This window comes from Ooceraea biroi, chromosome 14 (genome assembly GCF_003672135.1).
Source record: "Ooceraea biroi isolate clonal line C1 chromosome 14, Obir_v5.4, whole genome shotgun sequence".
NCBI lineage: Eukaryota > Metazoa > Arthropoda > Insecta > Hymenoptera > Formicidae > Ooceraea > Ooceraea biroi.
The window spans coordinates 1,090,966-1,108,924 of NC_039519.1; the positions used below are offsets into that span (position 1 = coordinate 1,090,966).

The window sequence follows — 17,959 nt, forward strand, 5'->3', positions numbered from 1 at the left end:
CGAAGAGAAAATAGAGAACAGACCACGGTTTGGCAGCAAGGAGGAATTACGACTTTCGAAATTTCAGACTGCCACGCTTTCGCGTCTAATTAAACTTTGACTTCTCTCGTTTATACGCCGTCAGAAGCTAAAGTGGCATACTGCAACCGAATGCTTGCGCACGGAACACTTCGCAATTCGATTCTGTAATAACGTTATCTCCAAAGGGCCTGGACTCCGTTTGCGAGATATTTTAACAGCACGAGAATGCATAGCTAGCTTTTGCAGGATACTGTAACGCTTTTTAAACCGGCGTGTCTGCCCCGCAGCAAAATAACAACTATGACACCAAACAAATAAATAACAATAATAACAAACGCGGTGAATAATCCAACTATCTAAACCATCGAATCGCAATTTAAACGCTGACATATTATAAATTGTTTGAACTTGTAGTCTGAAACTTTAGTTTTTGTAAATATGAAACTTTAGCTAACTTGTCATCCAACAATTTACGCAAAAAAATCAAAATTTATATTTTATTGCTAGAATAAACTTTCCAACTATCAATATATTTTTCGAATTGTTCTTCATAGCCTCATAGCCTTTCTAGTTTTGCAACTAATTTTATGCCTTCTTTATTAAATAACTAAACCATGTATTGCGGAAAATTAACTTTTTTCGAAACCGTTATAAAATTATTTTTGTCTACGAAATGTGACGTTGTAATAATTTTTTTAGAAAAGTTTTTTTATATTTTTGAATACAGAAATATCATATATACAATTCTATAGAAAAGCAAAAACACTTGGTCAGGCATTCTATTCAAGATCAATACTTTCACGGCTGCGAATTGCTGCAATACTGAATGATCACTGTATGTAAAAGCGCGGCTTTTTCACAACAATGTTGTCATAAAACGGTTATTGAAACTCTCTCGAATTTCGTGGAAAAGATACCTATACAGTTACTAAAATAGTTTCTCGCAATGAAAAGACAAATTGGAAAAGTGTGTGAGTCTCCATATATTGCGCGTTTTGTTCAATAAATCTTAATAAAATATAATACTATGAATAATTATAATAGTGCTCACTTTCTCACCATTATAATACAGTTATACAGTAAATTTAATATCATTTTCATTATCTTTCATAATGCGCCGAATTTCTTTTTAACATTGAAACTATTATCCTCATTAATTTAAATGCAAACATATTTGTTCACAGGAAAAATGGCATTCAATGTCATTATTCAAATTTTTTATCAGCAATTCAGATCTGTATCAGTACGAATCTTTATATTACACGTACTCTATATTACAACATTGCCAGATTCATGTTAATATTTAATGTTAAATATTAATTCATCAAGCACACATTTCAAATGTTTATTATTAAAAAAGTCACAATAACAAATATCTCTTCTTCAAGTCGCTAATAAGAATTATAATATTGGGTTGGCCAAAAAGTAATTGCGTTTTTTTATATAAATAAAAGGCGAATTTTTCATGGGAAACAAAAACTTTATTAAACAATATATTGTCCATTTTGTTTGATTATCTTTTGCCATTTTTCAGGCAACTTCATGATTCCGCGCTCAAAAAAGTTCTCATCTTTTTCAGCAAAAAACAATTCCAACAACGATTTGATATCCTCATCAGCAGTCAAGGTTTTACCATTCAAGGCGTTTTGCAAAGAACGAAACGAATGGTAATCTGATGGTGCCGGGTCTGGCGAATATGGTGGATGTGGTAACATCATGGTAACACATCCCATCCAAGCTGCAACAATTTTTCACGAGTGACCAAACTTGTACGTGGTCTAGCGTTATCATGGTGAAACACAACACCTTTGCGATTCACCAATTCTCGACGTTTCTGTTTGATGGCATCATTTAATTTATCCAGTTGACGACAGGATACGTCTGAATTAATGGTTTGATTCCTTGCAAGCAGCTCGAAATACACAATACCTTTACAGTCCCACCAGACTGACAGCATAATCTTTCTTTGGTGAATATCTGCTTTTCAAGTGCTTTCAGCAGGTTCATCACGCTTGCTCCACGATCTTTTTCGTTTGACGTTGTTGTAGACGATCCATTTTTCGTCTCCTGTTATCATACGTTTCAAAAATGGATCATTTTCCTCACGTTTCAAAAGAGAATCGCAGATGTCAATACGCCTAGTGAGATGAATTTCTTTGAGCTCATGTGGTACCCAAATATCGAGCTCACTAATGTATCCAAGTCGTTTTGAATGGTTTTCAACACTCGATTTCGATACGTTAAGATTCTCAGCAATCTCTCGTGTCGTTAAACGCCGATTGAAATCAATCCGTGCCTTTATTTTGTCATCATCAATTTCGATTGGCCTTCCTGAGCGTGGTGCATCTTTCACATTAAAATCTCCAGATCGAAATTTAGTAAACGAATTTTGACACTGCCGCAGTTTTAAAGCATCTTCGCCATATACATCAGATAACTTTTTATGAGCTTGCACAGCGTTTTTCCCTTTTCGGAAGTAATAAAACAAAATATGAGGAAAATGTTCTTTTTGATTTTCCATTTTGAAATCGACGGCAAAGAAACAATTGTTAACGAAATCGTGTACTTTCTTTTTGTAAAGCAAGCTTGAACTGTGAGTTGTTAACCTACATAATGAATTTGCGGTTTAGAATGAAGTTAGTTACATTTGAAGACATGTATGTCCATCTATTGGAAAAAACGCAATTACTTTTTGGCCAACCCAATAGAATTAGAATTAAACTACACTAAATAATTACATTAACGTTTAGAACGTGTAAAAAAATAAATAACGCGAAACTGATGATTCAGTGGACGAAACACTTGGTATGTTCGTGTCTCGTATATACAGGGTGTCCCGGGTTTTAACCGACAAACCGCGGGAGCATATTCAACTAGTGGAAATAAGACAAAATTCTTATATCGAGTTTGCTTAGAAATGCTTTATTACAAAGTTATAAACCATTATTGAAAAGAAATATGAGACAAGTAACAACGGATTTTTTCACAAAAATAAAAATTATGTACGTAATGATTTAGTGACGCATTTCAAAATGTTGTCCTTGCGCATCGATACAAGCTAGACACGGACGTAGTACAGAATTTGTTACAGTACGACATTCCTGAAAATTTTGTTGCATCTCAGTGACTGAATTAGTAATTCGTTGCTTTAAATCTATCTGGTACTCTCCTGTCAGGAAATCTGCGTTGATACTCTCGTACGGCAGCTCGTGCATTTCCGTCACAGAATCCGTACACGAAATGAATATCGGTGTATTCCTCATTTGAAAACACTTTTGGCATTCTGATAGTAATTGCTAGTTGACACGACGATTGAAATCTAACAGCTACTGTTGTGAAAGTAACAATCATACTGAATCGTTTCAACATAGTGAACATGAATGCATGTGAATACACGTAACATAAACATCTTCAACCTTGCAAATTCTACACTATGTTCCGTTGTTACTTATCTCATATTTCTTTTCAATATTGGTTTATAATATTCATATTAATTAATCATTATGTATATATATACAGGGTGTCCCGGGTTTTAACCGACAAACTGCGGGAGCATATTCTACTAGTGGAAATAAGAAAAAATTCTTATATCGAGTTTGCTTAGAAATGCTTTAGTACAAAGTTATAAACCATTATTGAAAAGAAATATGAGATAAGTAACAACGGATTTTTTCACAAAAATAAAAATTATCTACGCAATGATTTAGTGACGCATTTCAAAATGTTGTCCTTGCGCATCGATACAAGCTAGACATCGACGTAGTACAGAATTTGTTGCAGTACGACATTCCTGAAAATTTTGTTGCATCTCAGTGACTGAATTAGTAATTCGTTGCTTTAAATCTATCTGGTGCTCTCCTGTTAGGAAATCTACGTTGATACTCTCGTACGGCAGCTCGTGCATGTCCGTCACAGAATCCGTACACGAAATGAATATCGGTGTATTCCTCATTTGAAAACACTTTTGGCATTCTGATAGTAATTGCTAGTTGACACGACGATTGAAATCTAACAGTTACTGCTGTGAAAGTAACAATCATACTGAATCGTTTCAACATAGTGAACATGAATGCATGTGAATACACGTAACATAAACATCTTCGACCTTCCAAATTCTACACTATGTTCCGTTGTTACTTATCTCATATTTCTTTTCAATATTGGTTTATAACTTTGTAATGAAGCATTTCTAAGCAAACTCGATATAAGAATTTTTTCTTATGTCCACTAGTAGAATATGCTCCCGCAGTTTGTCGGTTAAAACCCGGGACACCCTGTATAAAATGAAAGAACAAACTAATTCAAGGCAGCAACGACCTGCCTGCCCAGAGAAACGAGCGCGCTCCTCAGGGATAGTATCGTGATCAGCGCCGTAAGAACAAGTGCGACCATGTCGGAGTGTTCTACTCCCGTCACGTAGTGCAACCAGTTCTTCTTGTAGCCGTAACACTGTGACACCATACCAATGACGAATCCGGCAGTGCCCAGAAAATTGTGGAGGAGCTTGACGGTCACCGGTCGCACGAGCTTGCGAAGTTTCCACGCGATCCACACCGGATATCCGAAAATTGTTACGACGCACACGATCACTAGCGAGGAGAGCCCCGTAATGGCGTGGATCGACTGAAAATGGTTGTGATTCCGTTTGGCATCGTACATCAGGCCCACGCCGATTAGGTTGAAAATCAGCCCGATCGCTTGCAGAATCCAGTGCAGGTGTTTGCTGGCTTGGCGCGACAGGCAGCGAGTTAGAACGTTGTCACCCGCCAGGACGACAACGGCCTCCGACATCAGCAGGACGTACTGAAAGGATGAGATCGATTCGTGAACGACCGTGGAGAAGTTCCCTGTTGGCTGAGTCGTTGGAAGTTCTTTAGCCATTTTACTTGGCGAAAACTTCCTAGTGAAGAGAAGGGGACTCAATCGTCGCTCGATACGCGATTCCACCCTGAACGGCACACGAAGGGCCAAGTGGAGGTTGTAATTTGAGTTTCGGGGGTTACCGGAACTGAACTTAATAGCATCCGCTGGGTGTGTGTAATGTACACACAGCTTCCCGTTGTATATTGTATACGACCAGAAACAGCCGCGAGATGTATTATTGCGCATCGCATTTGATCACATCTGGATTATACTAATTGGATAACAGCGCTTTTATGTAGATATTTCTACGGCAAAATGTGAGACAGAAGACTGTGTTATTCTTAAAAAATTATGAATGAAATATAATTAATTCAAGAGGATAATTAATCTATGTTAGCAAACATTGGCTCTTTTGGTTTGTGGCGATTGCATCGCCGCAGACCCAGAAATTAGAAAGACGCGACCCAACGTATCGTGATACACATATACACACACATATACATACGCGTACATACGGGTACAGAGACAACAACTGAAGAAGGTAGACAACACGCGAGACGGAAAGCGAGAAAACAATAATAGAGGAAGCCGTTACAGACAACCGTCGTAATTTATTAAAATCAAGTAAAAGTCGAATTTTGCTATACGGATTGCGCCGATGCACATGCACGCCATATTTAAAACCGCGAGTCAAAGTTTAGAGACAGTTAAGCGTAGCCCGCGGAATGGATAGGAGAGCGAAAGGTTTTCTCTCGGGAAGATTTTGAAGTCTTCGAGAGATTTCCAGGAGGACACAGAAGTCGAGACTGGCGAGCAAACAAGTGGAAATTCATTCGACCGGTATATCTCAGCGAGAGCGGGCGCGTTCAACGTGTATTCGGAATCGAGATAACCAAAGGTTCTTCTTGTATAAAAACAATTTAATTAATCCAGATGTTAGCGAATAATATCGAATGTACAAGTACGCGCATGCATTAAAAGTTAAAGAAATTGTCGCATATTTACCAATGTAAAAGGAATAAAGTAAATATAAAATCTAGAATTTCATTAACATACATCAAAATTCATCTTTGTGCAAAAGGAAAAATAAATATGCTTTTGTGCAAAAATTGCATGTAGACATTCATACGCAGGATACATATAGAGAAAAGTTTATCTTTTCAGTTACTTGCAGAGCAAACATTCTGCCGAGGAATATATATACATATATATTCGTGTTACACTTTGTGTACGCCGGAAATCGTTAATTTAAACGTCGAAGCTCCGTTTTTCAAGAATAAGTAACGCAATTACCATTGCACTTGAAGTATTCGCGTGAGACTTGTTACAGCGAAAAGATAAGATAAGAGGTCTACAATTTACTACAAGTTCAGTCATAAACTCGCATATTGATGCCGCTATTTTAAGGAAGGGCGTAGCTCACACGATGAGCTTTCCTGGCGCAGCTCGGCATACGCATTATAATAGATGCATGTCAATGAGTTAGGTAATAAATGAAAATTCCCCGGCACGGAAAGCTTTGAGAACATTTAGATTACATCGAAACTTTTATCCCTGCACTATATTCATCGCGCCAAAAACAAGGCATTTTCGTATAGCTGTAGACAGAAAGTTCTGCAAGCGAACAAAAACGGCGTTTGGTCGTACGAAAGTTACTTCATTCTTTTCTTTTTCAAGTAGCGCTCTACTTCGCGTAAATTGCTCGTTATGATGCACTTGAAATTTTAATTAGCTCTACATTTTTTTATATTTTAATATTGAAATCCCGTTTTTCATTATATTATATAGCTTATATGTATAACTTATTGTAAAGCTAGAAACGAAAAAAAACACGTTCTGTAAGCGCATAATTGAATGCGGGTAGAGCACTTTCCTGATGGAACATATATACAGGGTGTCCCGGGTTTTAACCGACAAATTGCGGGAGCATATTCTACTAGTGGAAATAAGAAAAAATTCTTATATCGAGTTTGCTTAGAAATGCTTCATTACAAAGTTATAAACCAATATTGAAAAGAAATATGAGATAAGTAACAACGGAACATAGTGTAGAATTTGCAAGGTCGAAGATGTTTATGTTACGTGTATTCACATGTATTCATGTTCACTATGTTGAAACGATTCAGTATGATTGTTACTTTCACAACAGTAGCTGTTAGATTTCAATCGTCGTGTCAACTAGCAATTACTATCAGAATGCCAAAAGTGTTTTCAAATGAGGAATACACCGATATTCATTTCGTGTACGGATTCTGTGACGGAAATGCACGAGCTGCCGTACGAGAGTATTAACGTAGATTTCCTAACAGGAGAGCACCAGATAGATTTAAAGCAACGAATTACTAATTCAGTTACTGAGATGCAACAAAATTTTCAGGAATGTCGTACCGTAACAAATTCTGTACTACGTCGGTGTCTAGCTTGTATCGATGCGCAAGGACAACATTTTGAAATGCGTCACTAAATCATTGCGTAGATAATTTTTATTTTTGTGAAAAAATCCGTTGTTACTTGTCTCATATTTCTTTTCAATATTGGTTTATAACTTTGTAATAAAGCATTTCTAAGCAAACTCGATATAAGAATTTTGTCTTATTTCCACTAGTAGAATATGCTCCCGCACTTTGTCGGTTAAAACCCGGGACACCCTGTATATAATAAATATATATATTATTATATTTATTATATAATTATATACAGGGTGTCCCGGTTTTAACCGACAAACTGCGGGAGCATATCTACTAGTGGAAATAAGACAAAATTCTTATATCGAGTTTGCTTAGAAATGCTTTATTACAAAGTTATAAACCAATATTGAAAAGAAATATGAGATAAGTAACAACGGAACATAGTGTAGAATTTGGAAGGTCGAAGATGTTTATGTTACGTGTATTCACATGTATTCATGTTCACTATGTTGAAACGATTCAGTATGATTGTTACTTTCACAACAGTAGCTGTTAGATTTCAATCGTCGTGTCAACTAGCAATTACTATCAGAATGCCAAAAGTGTTTTCAAATGAGGAATACACCGATATTCATTTCGTGTACGGATTCTGTGACGGAAATGCACGAGCTGCCGTACGAGAGTATTAACGTAGATTTCCTAACAGGAGAGCACCAGATAGATTTAAAGCAACGAATTACTAATTCAGTTACTGAGATGCAACAAAATTTTCAGGAATGTCGTACTGCAACAAATTCTGTACTACGTCGGTGTCTAGCTTGTATCGATGCGCAAGGACAACATTTTGAAATGCGTCACTAAATCATTGCGTAGATAATTTTATTTTTGTGAAAAAATCCGTTGTTACTTATCTCATATTTTTTCAATATTGGTTTATAACTTTGTAATAAAGCATTTCTAAGCAAACTCGATATAAGAATTTTTTCTTATTTCCACTAGTAGAATATGCTCCCGCGTTTGTCGGTTAAAACCCGGGACACCCTGTATATATATACATAATGATTAATTAATATGAATATTATAAACCAATATTGAAAAGAAATATGAGATAAGTAACAACGGAACATAGTGTAGAATTTGGAAGGTCGAAGATGTTTATGTTACGTGTATTCACATGTATTCATGTTCACTATGTTGAAACGATTCAGTATGATTGTTACTTTCACAACAGTAGCTGTTAGATTTCAATCGTCGTGTCAACTAGCAATTACTATCAGAATGCCAAAAGTGTTTTCAAATGAGGAATACACCGATATTCATTTCGTGTACGGATTCTGTGACGGAAATGCACGAGCTGCCGTACGAGAGTATCGACGTAGATTTCCTAACAGGAGAGTACCAGATAGATTTAAAGCAACGAATTACTAATTCAGTTACTGAGATGCAACAAAATTTTCAGGAATGTCGTACTAACAAATTCTGTACTACGTCGATGTCTAGCTTGTATCGATGTGCAAGGACAACATTTTGAAATGCGTCACTAAATCATTGCGTAGATAATTTTTATTTTTGTGAAAAAATCCGTTGTTACTTATCTCATATTTCTTTTCAATATTGGTTTATAACTTTGTAATAAAGCATTTCTAAGCAAACTCGATATAAGAATTTTTTCTTATTTCCACTAGTAGAATATGCTCCCGCAGTTTGTCGGTTAAAACCCGGGACACCCTTGTATATTACAGTTCGGTTAATATCAGTAGATTAATAAACAGCAAATTAATTATTGCGATCGATTTGCGCCTCAGGGGCGAAGCGCAACTCGATATGCTGGTGTAGATTGCACAAACTTATTGCATACACTATGTTGCTTGTACAGACAGACATACGCGATACGAAAACTTTACTTTAAATTTTCAGAGCATCAATATAAAATTACGGTTTATAATTGTTATCAAAATCAGTATTACATATTACACATCATATTTAAAAAATTTTTTATATACAAAATATAATTCTTATCAGTCGTATCTTCAATACCGAGAGCAATATTTCAACTTTGTGTAATTGGGGGAGAGAGATTACGTAACATTTTAAAGTTCTTTTACTGTTGTATTTCATATTACTTTGTATTTTAATTTTTACATCACACTAAAGTTACAATAACAAAAAAAATTGTAAAATATCTGGTGTTACATTCAGCTTAACGTATTTTTAAGTTGTGTCAGAAGTAACTGTTATTATGACGAATGAGTCGTTACTCTCTAACTAGAAAATTAGAATGGATCTTTTCTTGCACATGCAAAAGTGGATAAACTACATTTCGTGATTTTTTTACTGTGTTAGTTTTTTCTAATTTACTTTATATGGCTTATTTTTACATCACACATTAAGTTACAAAGTGATGAAAAAATAAAGTGTAAATATTATGTGTGTATATGGTTTTTACTTCAAATCAGATGTTTTCTTAAGGGTTTGTGGTCAAGGAAGTAGACACTTATGCGATATAGGTTGACTTTAACTTTGGAAAATGTTAGAGGGATCTCGTGCGGATCATGCAAAAGAATGTTAAAATTAAACAGTTGGTTTATTTTTTAACCTTGTCTAGTTTGCAATATCCGTTTGTATGTCATTTTTGAGCATCACAATTTAAAGTTACGAATACACAATAATTAAATGTAATAGGAGTATTCGTGTTAATTTGGTACTTAATCATTTCTTAGTTTTGGTGCAGAATTGTAACATATTGACTGAATTAGTACTTATTACGTTAGAGTAAATTTAGAGGTGGACTTTCTTGGACATCGCGAGAGTTAGAAATGTGAAATTAACTATTGTTATCTTTTAACGGTGTGTTTCAATTTACTTTAGTATTGTTTCTTACAGTCACACTATGAAAGTGGTTACCATAGACAATTAAGTGAAATGTTATTATTGCTCGTAGTTGGATCTTATACTACTTTCACTGTTGTCAGATATGTAACATGAGTTACGAATGGCGTTACCTTTTAACTTAAGATTTAGAGTGGGACTATCTTGGGGACATGCAACAAAATTGTGAAGAAGTTAACATTCTTTTTTATTTTTTTTAGCTCGTGTATCATTTCTATGATTAGAAGCATCTACAGCGCTGGTGGAAGAACCGCGTGCTTCATCCGGTGCCATTTGTATCGCGCGGATATGGCGCTAGCGTACGTTGTATCGTCGGCTGTGTTGTTTTTGTTTTGAGGCTTGGCCGCAACTAAAATCGGTCGGTCGTATCTTGCTGCGCTCGTTTATGCCATGCATAGTAATATCTACTCGATCTCTGTGCACCGCCTGCATATACCGCGCATTTACATTCCGCTTCACAGATGCTTCGAATTATCGCGAGCTGGTGTGTGCGGATGTATTAACGCTGCCGCGGTATATTAAGCATTACGAAGGCGACGTTATTTTGCTCGGGCGTCCGTATGAGTGGCTGATAACGCCGTTGACATTTACGTTGATCAATATTATCGGCGGATTCTGGGTCGTCATCGGGATGGTATTTGCTGTCATCTGCTGGGGACTGTAATGTCATGTCGATTACGCGATCGAATTGATTTTTGATAACGCGCGGTTGTAGGTAGGATTGAGCTATTCGCGGGGAAGGGCGCGTAACTTGTTGGTCATATTAACTAAGTCGGTGTTCACGGTTGTATGAGAGATGCGATGGTGTTAAATTTTCGTTGAGAGTTAGCTTGCGATTAAGCTAACTGTTCTGCGAATTCAATCATTGCGCGAGCGAGTTACCTGGGGGGTTGTTGGATCGCTTTGTCGATAGTATTTTTATACGTGAGTACGAGTTTTTGTTGGTGCCTGCAATGGTTCTTATTTGATTCACGGGCAGTTTGAGCGTCGCAAGGTGTTACGTGCGAGTTAGGGTGTTTTGCAGGAGGTGATATGAAGAATATTATATAAAGGACATGTATAGGAATACACTTCCTGTGATTTTCTCGTAGTGGGTTCCGCGTGGTACGCGCGAGCGCGCCACGTCCGCTTACTTCAATGGTGAAGCACTTCGAAAATACGAGTGCTGCTTCTGCAAAGCGATCGACTCCGAATCTAACTGAATCATCGCGATACGCAGTATCAAATGGAGTCGGGTACACCGAAGAGAAAAGAGAACAGACCACGGTTTGGCAGCAAGAGGAAGTTACGCACTTTCGAAATTTCAGACTGCCACTGCTTCGCGTGCTAATTAAAACTTGACCTCTCGGCGGGATGATCGTGTTTAACCTGTCGAATAAGCAAAGTGGGGCAGAGCAACCGTAATTGCTGCGCACCGGAACACTTCGCAATTCGATCTGTAAATTAACGTTATTCCAGAAGGCCTGGACTCCGTCTTGCGAGATTATTTACAACAGTCACGAGAATGATAGCTACGCTTTCTGCAGGTATACTGTAACGCTGTTTTAAACCGGGCGGCTGCCCCGCAGCAAAATTAAACAACTATGACACTCCAAACAAATTAAATAACAATAATAACAAACGCGTGAATAATCCACACTATCAAAAAAGCCAAATCGGAATTCGCAATTAATCGCTGACATATTAGGTAAATTGTTGAACTTGGTAGTCGAAACTATTAGTTTTTGTAGGATATGAACACTTAGCTAAACACTTGGTCCATTCCAACAATCTTAACGCAAATAAAATCAATGACTATGTATTGCTAGAATTAAACTTCCCAACTATCAATAGAATTTTTCGCCAATCTGTTCTTCATAGCCCTCATCAGCCTTTCGAGTTTGCAACAAATTTAATGGCTTCTTTATTAAAATAAACTAAACCAATGTATTTGCGGGAAAATAACTTTTTTTCGTAAAGCCGTTTAAGAAATTATTTTTGTCTAGAAGTGTGACGCGTGTAATAATTTTTTAGAAAAAGTTTTTTATACTTTTTTGAATACAGAAATGCATATATACAATTCTATATGAAAACAAAAACACTTGTCAGGCATTCTGATTCAGATCAAATTACTTTTCACCCGGCTGCGAATGCTGCATCATACTGAATGACCTGCACTGTACCGTAAAAAGCGCGGCTTTTTCCACCACATGTTGTCAATACACGGTTATCTGAAACTCTCTCAGAATTCGTGAAAAGATACCTTATGACAGTGTACTAAAAAAGTTTCTCGCACGTGAAAGACAAAGTTGGAAGTGGCTTGTGAGTCTCCATATATTGCGCGTTTGTGTTCACAAATAAATCTTATAAAATATAATAACTATGAATATATGATAAATTAGTGCTTCACTTTCTCAACCATTATAATAACAGTTATAAGACAGTAAATTTAATATCATTTTCATTTCTTATGCATAAGGCCGCCGCAATTTCTTTATACATGAAACTATTAGTCCTCATTAATTTAAGATGCCAACATATTTGTTCCACAGAAAAAATGGCATTCTAAGTGTCATTATTCAATATTTTTTATCAGCAATTCATGATCTGTATCCAGGTACGAAATCTTTATATTACACGTACTGCTATATTTACAAACATTGCCAAGATTCATGTTAATATTTAATTTGTTAAATATTAATTCATCAGCACACATTTCAAATGTTTATTATTAAAAAAGTCACAATAACAAATATCTCTTCTTCAAGTCGCTAATAAGAATTATAATATTGGGTTGGCCAAAAAGTAATTGGCGTTTTTTATATAAATAAAAGCGAATTTTTCATGGGAAACAAAAACTTTATTAAACAATATATTGTCCATTTTGTTTGATTATCTTTGCCATTTTCAGGCAACTTCATGATTCCGCGCTCAAAAAGTTCTCATCTTTTTCAGCAAAAAACAATTCCAACAACGATTTGATATCCTCATCAGCAGTCAAGGTTTACCATTCAAGGCGTTTGCAAAGAACGAAACGAATGGTAATCTGATGGTGCCGGGTCGGCGAATATGGTGGATGTGGTAACATCATGGTAACACATCCCATCCAAGCTGCAACAATTTTTCACGAGTGACCAAACTTGTACGTGGTCTAGCGTTATCATGGTGAAACACAACACCTTTGCGATTCACCAATCTCGACGTTTCTGTTTGATGGCATCATTTAATTTATCCAGTGACGACAGATACGTCTGAATAATGGTTTGATTCCTTGCAAGCAGCTCGAAATACACTACCTTTACAGTCCACCAGACTGACAGCATAATCTTTCTTTGGTGAATATCTGCTTTTCAAGTGCTTTCAGCAGTTCATCACGCTTGCTCCACGATCTTTTTCGTTTGACGTTGTTGTAGACGATCCATTTTTCGTCTCCTGTTATCATACGTTTAAAAATGGATCATTTTCCTCACGTTTCAAAGAGAATCGAGATGTCAATACGCCTAGTGAGATGAATTTCTTTGAGCTCATGTGGTACCCAAATATCGAGCTCCACTAATGTATCCAAGTCGTTTTGAATGGTTTTCAACACTCGATTTCGATACGTTAAGATTCTCAGCAATCTCTCGTGTCGTTAAACGCCGATTGAATTCAATCCGTGCCTTTATTTTGTCATCATCAATTTCGATTGCCTTCCTGAGCGTGGTGCATCTTTCACATTAAAATCTCCAGATCGAAATTTAGTAAACGAATTTTGACACTGCCGCAGTTTAAAGCATCTTCGCCATATACATCAGATAACTTTTTATGAGCTTGCACAGCGTTTTTCCCTTTTCGGAAGTAATAAAACAAAATATGAGGAAAATGTTTTTTGATTTTCCATTTTGAAATCGACGCAAAGAAACAATTGTTAACGAAATCGTGTACTTTCTTTGTAAAGCAGCTTGAACTGTGAGTTGTTAACCTACATAATGAATTTGGCGTTTAGAATAGAAGTTAGTTACATTTGAAGACATGTATGTCCATCTATTGGAAAAAACGCAATTACTTTTGGCCAACCCAATAGAATTAGAATTAAACTACACTAAATAATTACATTAACGTTTAGAACGTGTAAAAAAATAAATAACGCGAAACTGATGATTCAGTGGACGAAACACTTGGTAGTTCGTGTCTCGTATATACAGGGTGTCCCGGGTTTAACCGACAAACCGCGGGAGCATATTCAACTAGTGGAAATAAGACAAAATCTTATATCGAGTTTGCTTAGAAATCTTTATTACAAAGTTATAACCAATATTGAAAAGAAATATGAGACAAGTAACAACGGATTTTTTCACAAAAATAAATTATGTACGTAATGATTTAGTGACGCATTTCAAAATGTTGTCCTTGCGCATCGATACAAGCTAGACACGGACGTAGTACAGAATTTGTTACAGTACGACATTCCTGAAAATTTTGTTGCATCTCAGTGACTGAATTAGTAATTCGTTGCTTTAAATCTATCTGGTACTCTCCTGTCAGGAAATCTGCGTTGATACTCTCGTACGGCAGCTCGGGCATTTCCGTCACAGAATCCGTACACGAAAATAAATACGGTGTATCCTCATTTGAAAACACTTTTGGCATTCTTGATAGTAATTGCTAGTTGACACGACGATTGAAATCTAACAGCTACTGTTGTGAAAGTAACAATCATACTGAATCGTTTCAACATAGTGAACATGAATGCATGTGATACACGTAACATAAACATCTTCAACCTGCAAATTCTACCTATGTTCCGTTGTTACTTATCTCATATTTCTTTTCAATATTGGTTTATAATATTCATATTAATTAATCATTATGTATATATATACAGGGTGTCCCGGGTTTTAACCGACAAACTGCGGGAGCATATTTCTACTAGTGTGAAATAAGAAAAATTCTTATATCGAGTTTGCTTAGAAATGCTTTAGTACAAAGTTAATACCATTATTGAAAAGAAATATGAGAAAGTAACAACGGATTTTTTCACAAAATAAAAAAATTATTACGAATGATTTAGTAACGCATTTCAAAATGTTGTCCTTGCGCATCGATACAGACTAGACATCGACGTAGTACAGAATTTGTTGCAGTACGACATTCCTGAAAATTTGTTGCATCTCAGTAACTGAATTAGTAATTCGTTGCTTTAAATCTATCTGGTGCTCTCCTGTTAGGAAATCTCGTTGATACTCTCGTACGGCAGCTCGTGCATTTCCGTCACAGAATCCGTACACGAAATGAATATCGGTGTATTCCTCATTTGAAAACACTTTGGCATTCTGATAGTAATTGCTAGTTGACACGACGATTGAAATCTAACAGTCTACGTTGTGAAAGTAACAATCATACTGAATCGTTTCAACATAGTGAACATGAATGCATGTGAATAACGTAACATAAACATCTTCGACCTTCCAAATTCTACACTATGTTCCGTTGTTACTTATCTCATATTTCTTTTCAATATTGGTTTATAACTTTGTAATGAAGCATTTCTAAGCAAACTCGATATAAGAATTTTTTCTTATTTCCACTAGTAGAATATGCTCCCGCAGTTTGTCGGTTAAAACCCGGGACACCCTGTATAAAATGAAAGAACAAACTAATTCAAGGCAGCAACGACCGCCTGCCCAGAGAAACGAGCGCGCTCCTCAGGGATAGTATCGTGATCAGCGCGCGTAAGAACAAGTGCGACCATGTCGGAGTGTTCTACTCCGTCACGTAGTGCAACCAGTTCTCTTGTAGCCGTAACACTGTGACACCATACCAATGACGAATCCGGCAGTGCCCAGAAAATTGTGGAGGAGCTTGACGGTCACCGGTCGCACGAGCTTGCGAAGTTTCCACGCGATCCACACCGGATATCCGAAAATTGTTACGAGCACGCACGATCACTAGCGAGGAGAGCCCCGTAATGGCGTGGATCGACTGAAAATGGTTGTGATTCCGTTTGGCATCGTACATCAGGCCCACGCCGATTAGGTTGAAAATCAGCCCGATCGCTTGCAGAATCCAGTGCAGGTGTTTGCTGGCTTGGCGCGACAGGCAGCGAGTTAGAACGTTGTCACCCGCCAGGACGACAACGGCTCCGACATCAGCAGGACGTACTGAAAGGTGAGATCGATTCGTGAACGACCGTGGAGAAGTTCCCTGTTGGCTGAGTCGTTGGAAGTTCTTTAGCCATTTTACTTGGCGAAAACTTCCTAGTGAAGAGAAGGGACTCAATCGTCGCTCGATACGCGATTCCACCCTGAACGGCACACGAAGGGCCAAGTGGAGGTTGTAATTTGAGTTTCGGGGTTACCGGAACTGAACTTAATAGCATCCGCTGGGTGTGTGTAATGTACACCAGCTTCCGTTTATATTGTATACGACCAGAAACAGCCGCGAGATGTATTATTGCGCATCGCATTTGATCACATCTGGATTATACTAATTGGATAACAGCGCTTTTTAAGATATTCTACGGCAAAATGTGAGACAGAAGACTGTTTTATTTAAAAAATTATGATGAAATATAATTAATTCAAGAGGATAATTAATCATGTTAGCAAACATTGGCTCTTTTGGTTGTGTGCGATTGCATCGCCGCAGACCCAGAAATTAGAAAGACGCGACCCAACGTATCGTGATACACATATAACACTATACATACGCGTACATACGGGTACAGAGACACAACTGAAGAAGGTAGACAACACGCGAGACGGAAAGCGAGAAAACAATAATAGAGGAAGCCGTTACAGACAACCGTCGTAATTATTAAAATCAAGTAAAAGTCGAATTTTGCTCGTTTAACAGTATGGCGTGCATGTGTCATCGGCGCAATCCGTATAGCAAAATTCTCGACTTTTACCTTGATTTTAATAAATTACGAGGTTGTCTGTAACGCGCTTCGCTTCTATATTTTTTCTCGCTTTCCGTTTCGCCGTTTGTCTACCTCTTCAGTTGTTGTCTGCTGTACCCGTATGTACGCGTATGTATATTGTCTGTATAATGGCTGTATCACGAACACGTTGGGTCGCGTCTTTCCTAATTCTCTGGGTCTGCGGCGATGCAATCGCCATCAAACCAAAAAGTAGCCCCATGTTGCTAACAAATGGATTAATGTATCCTCTGTGAATTAAATTATATTTCATTCATATATTTTTTAAGACTAACACGTCTTCTGTCTCACATTTGCCCGTAGAAAAATCCTACATAAACAGCGCTGTTATCCAATTAGTAAATGCCAGATGTGATCAAATTGCCGATTGCGCAAATAAACATTCTTCGGCGGCTGTTTCTGGTCGTATACAAATACAACGGGAAGTCGTGTGTGTACATTACACACACCCAGCGGATGCTATTAAGTCCAGTTCCGGTTTACCCCGAAAGCTCAAACTTACAACCTCACAGACTTTGGCCCTTCGTGTTGCCGTTCAGGCGTGGAATCGCGTATCGAGCGATCGATGAGTCCCCTTCTCTTCACTAGGAAGTTTCGCCAACGTAAAAGGCCTAATAGAACTTCAACGACTCAGCCACAGGGGAACTTCTCACGGTCGTTCACCGGAATCGATCTCATCTTTCAGTACGTCCTGCGCATGTCGGAGCCGCTTGTCCGCTGGAAGGTGATCAACGTTCTCTCAACACCTTCGCTGCCTGTCGCGCTAAGCCAGCAACACCTGGCACTGGATTTCTGCAGCGGATCTGGGCCTTATTTTTCAAACCTAATCGGCGTGGGCCTGATTACAGCCAATACGGAATCACAACCATTCTCAGTCGAT

The 17,959-nt window shown here is 37.5% G+C and overlaps 1 protein-coding gene and 1 pseudogene across 1 annotated transcript; both read right to left on the reverse strand.

Annotated features, from left to right (window-relative positions):
- Positions 1-1,947: 1,947 nt before the first annotated feature.
- Positions 1,948-6,598, reverse strand: LOC105286916 (cytochrome b561 domain-containing protein 2; the record flags this gene model as incomplete). The annotated part of the gene is made up of 2 exons (XM_026974907.1): positions 4,339-6,598; positions 1,948-1,968 (listed from the first exon to the last, which is right to left on the reverse strand). Coding segments are annotated over exons 1-2 (813 nt in total), but the record flags the coding sequence as incomplete, so codon positions are not given.
- Positions 6,599-15,910: 9,312 nt separating this feature from the next.
- On the reverse strand, positions 15,911-17,281 carry LOC113563417 (annotated as a pseudogene).
- Between the last annotated feature and the right edge of the window lie 678 nt (positions 17,282-17,959).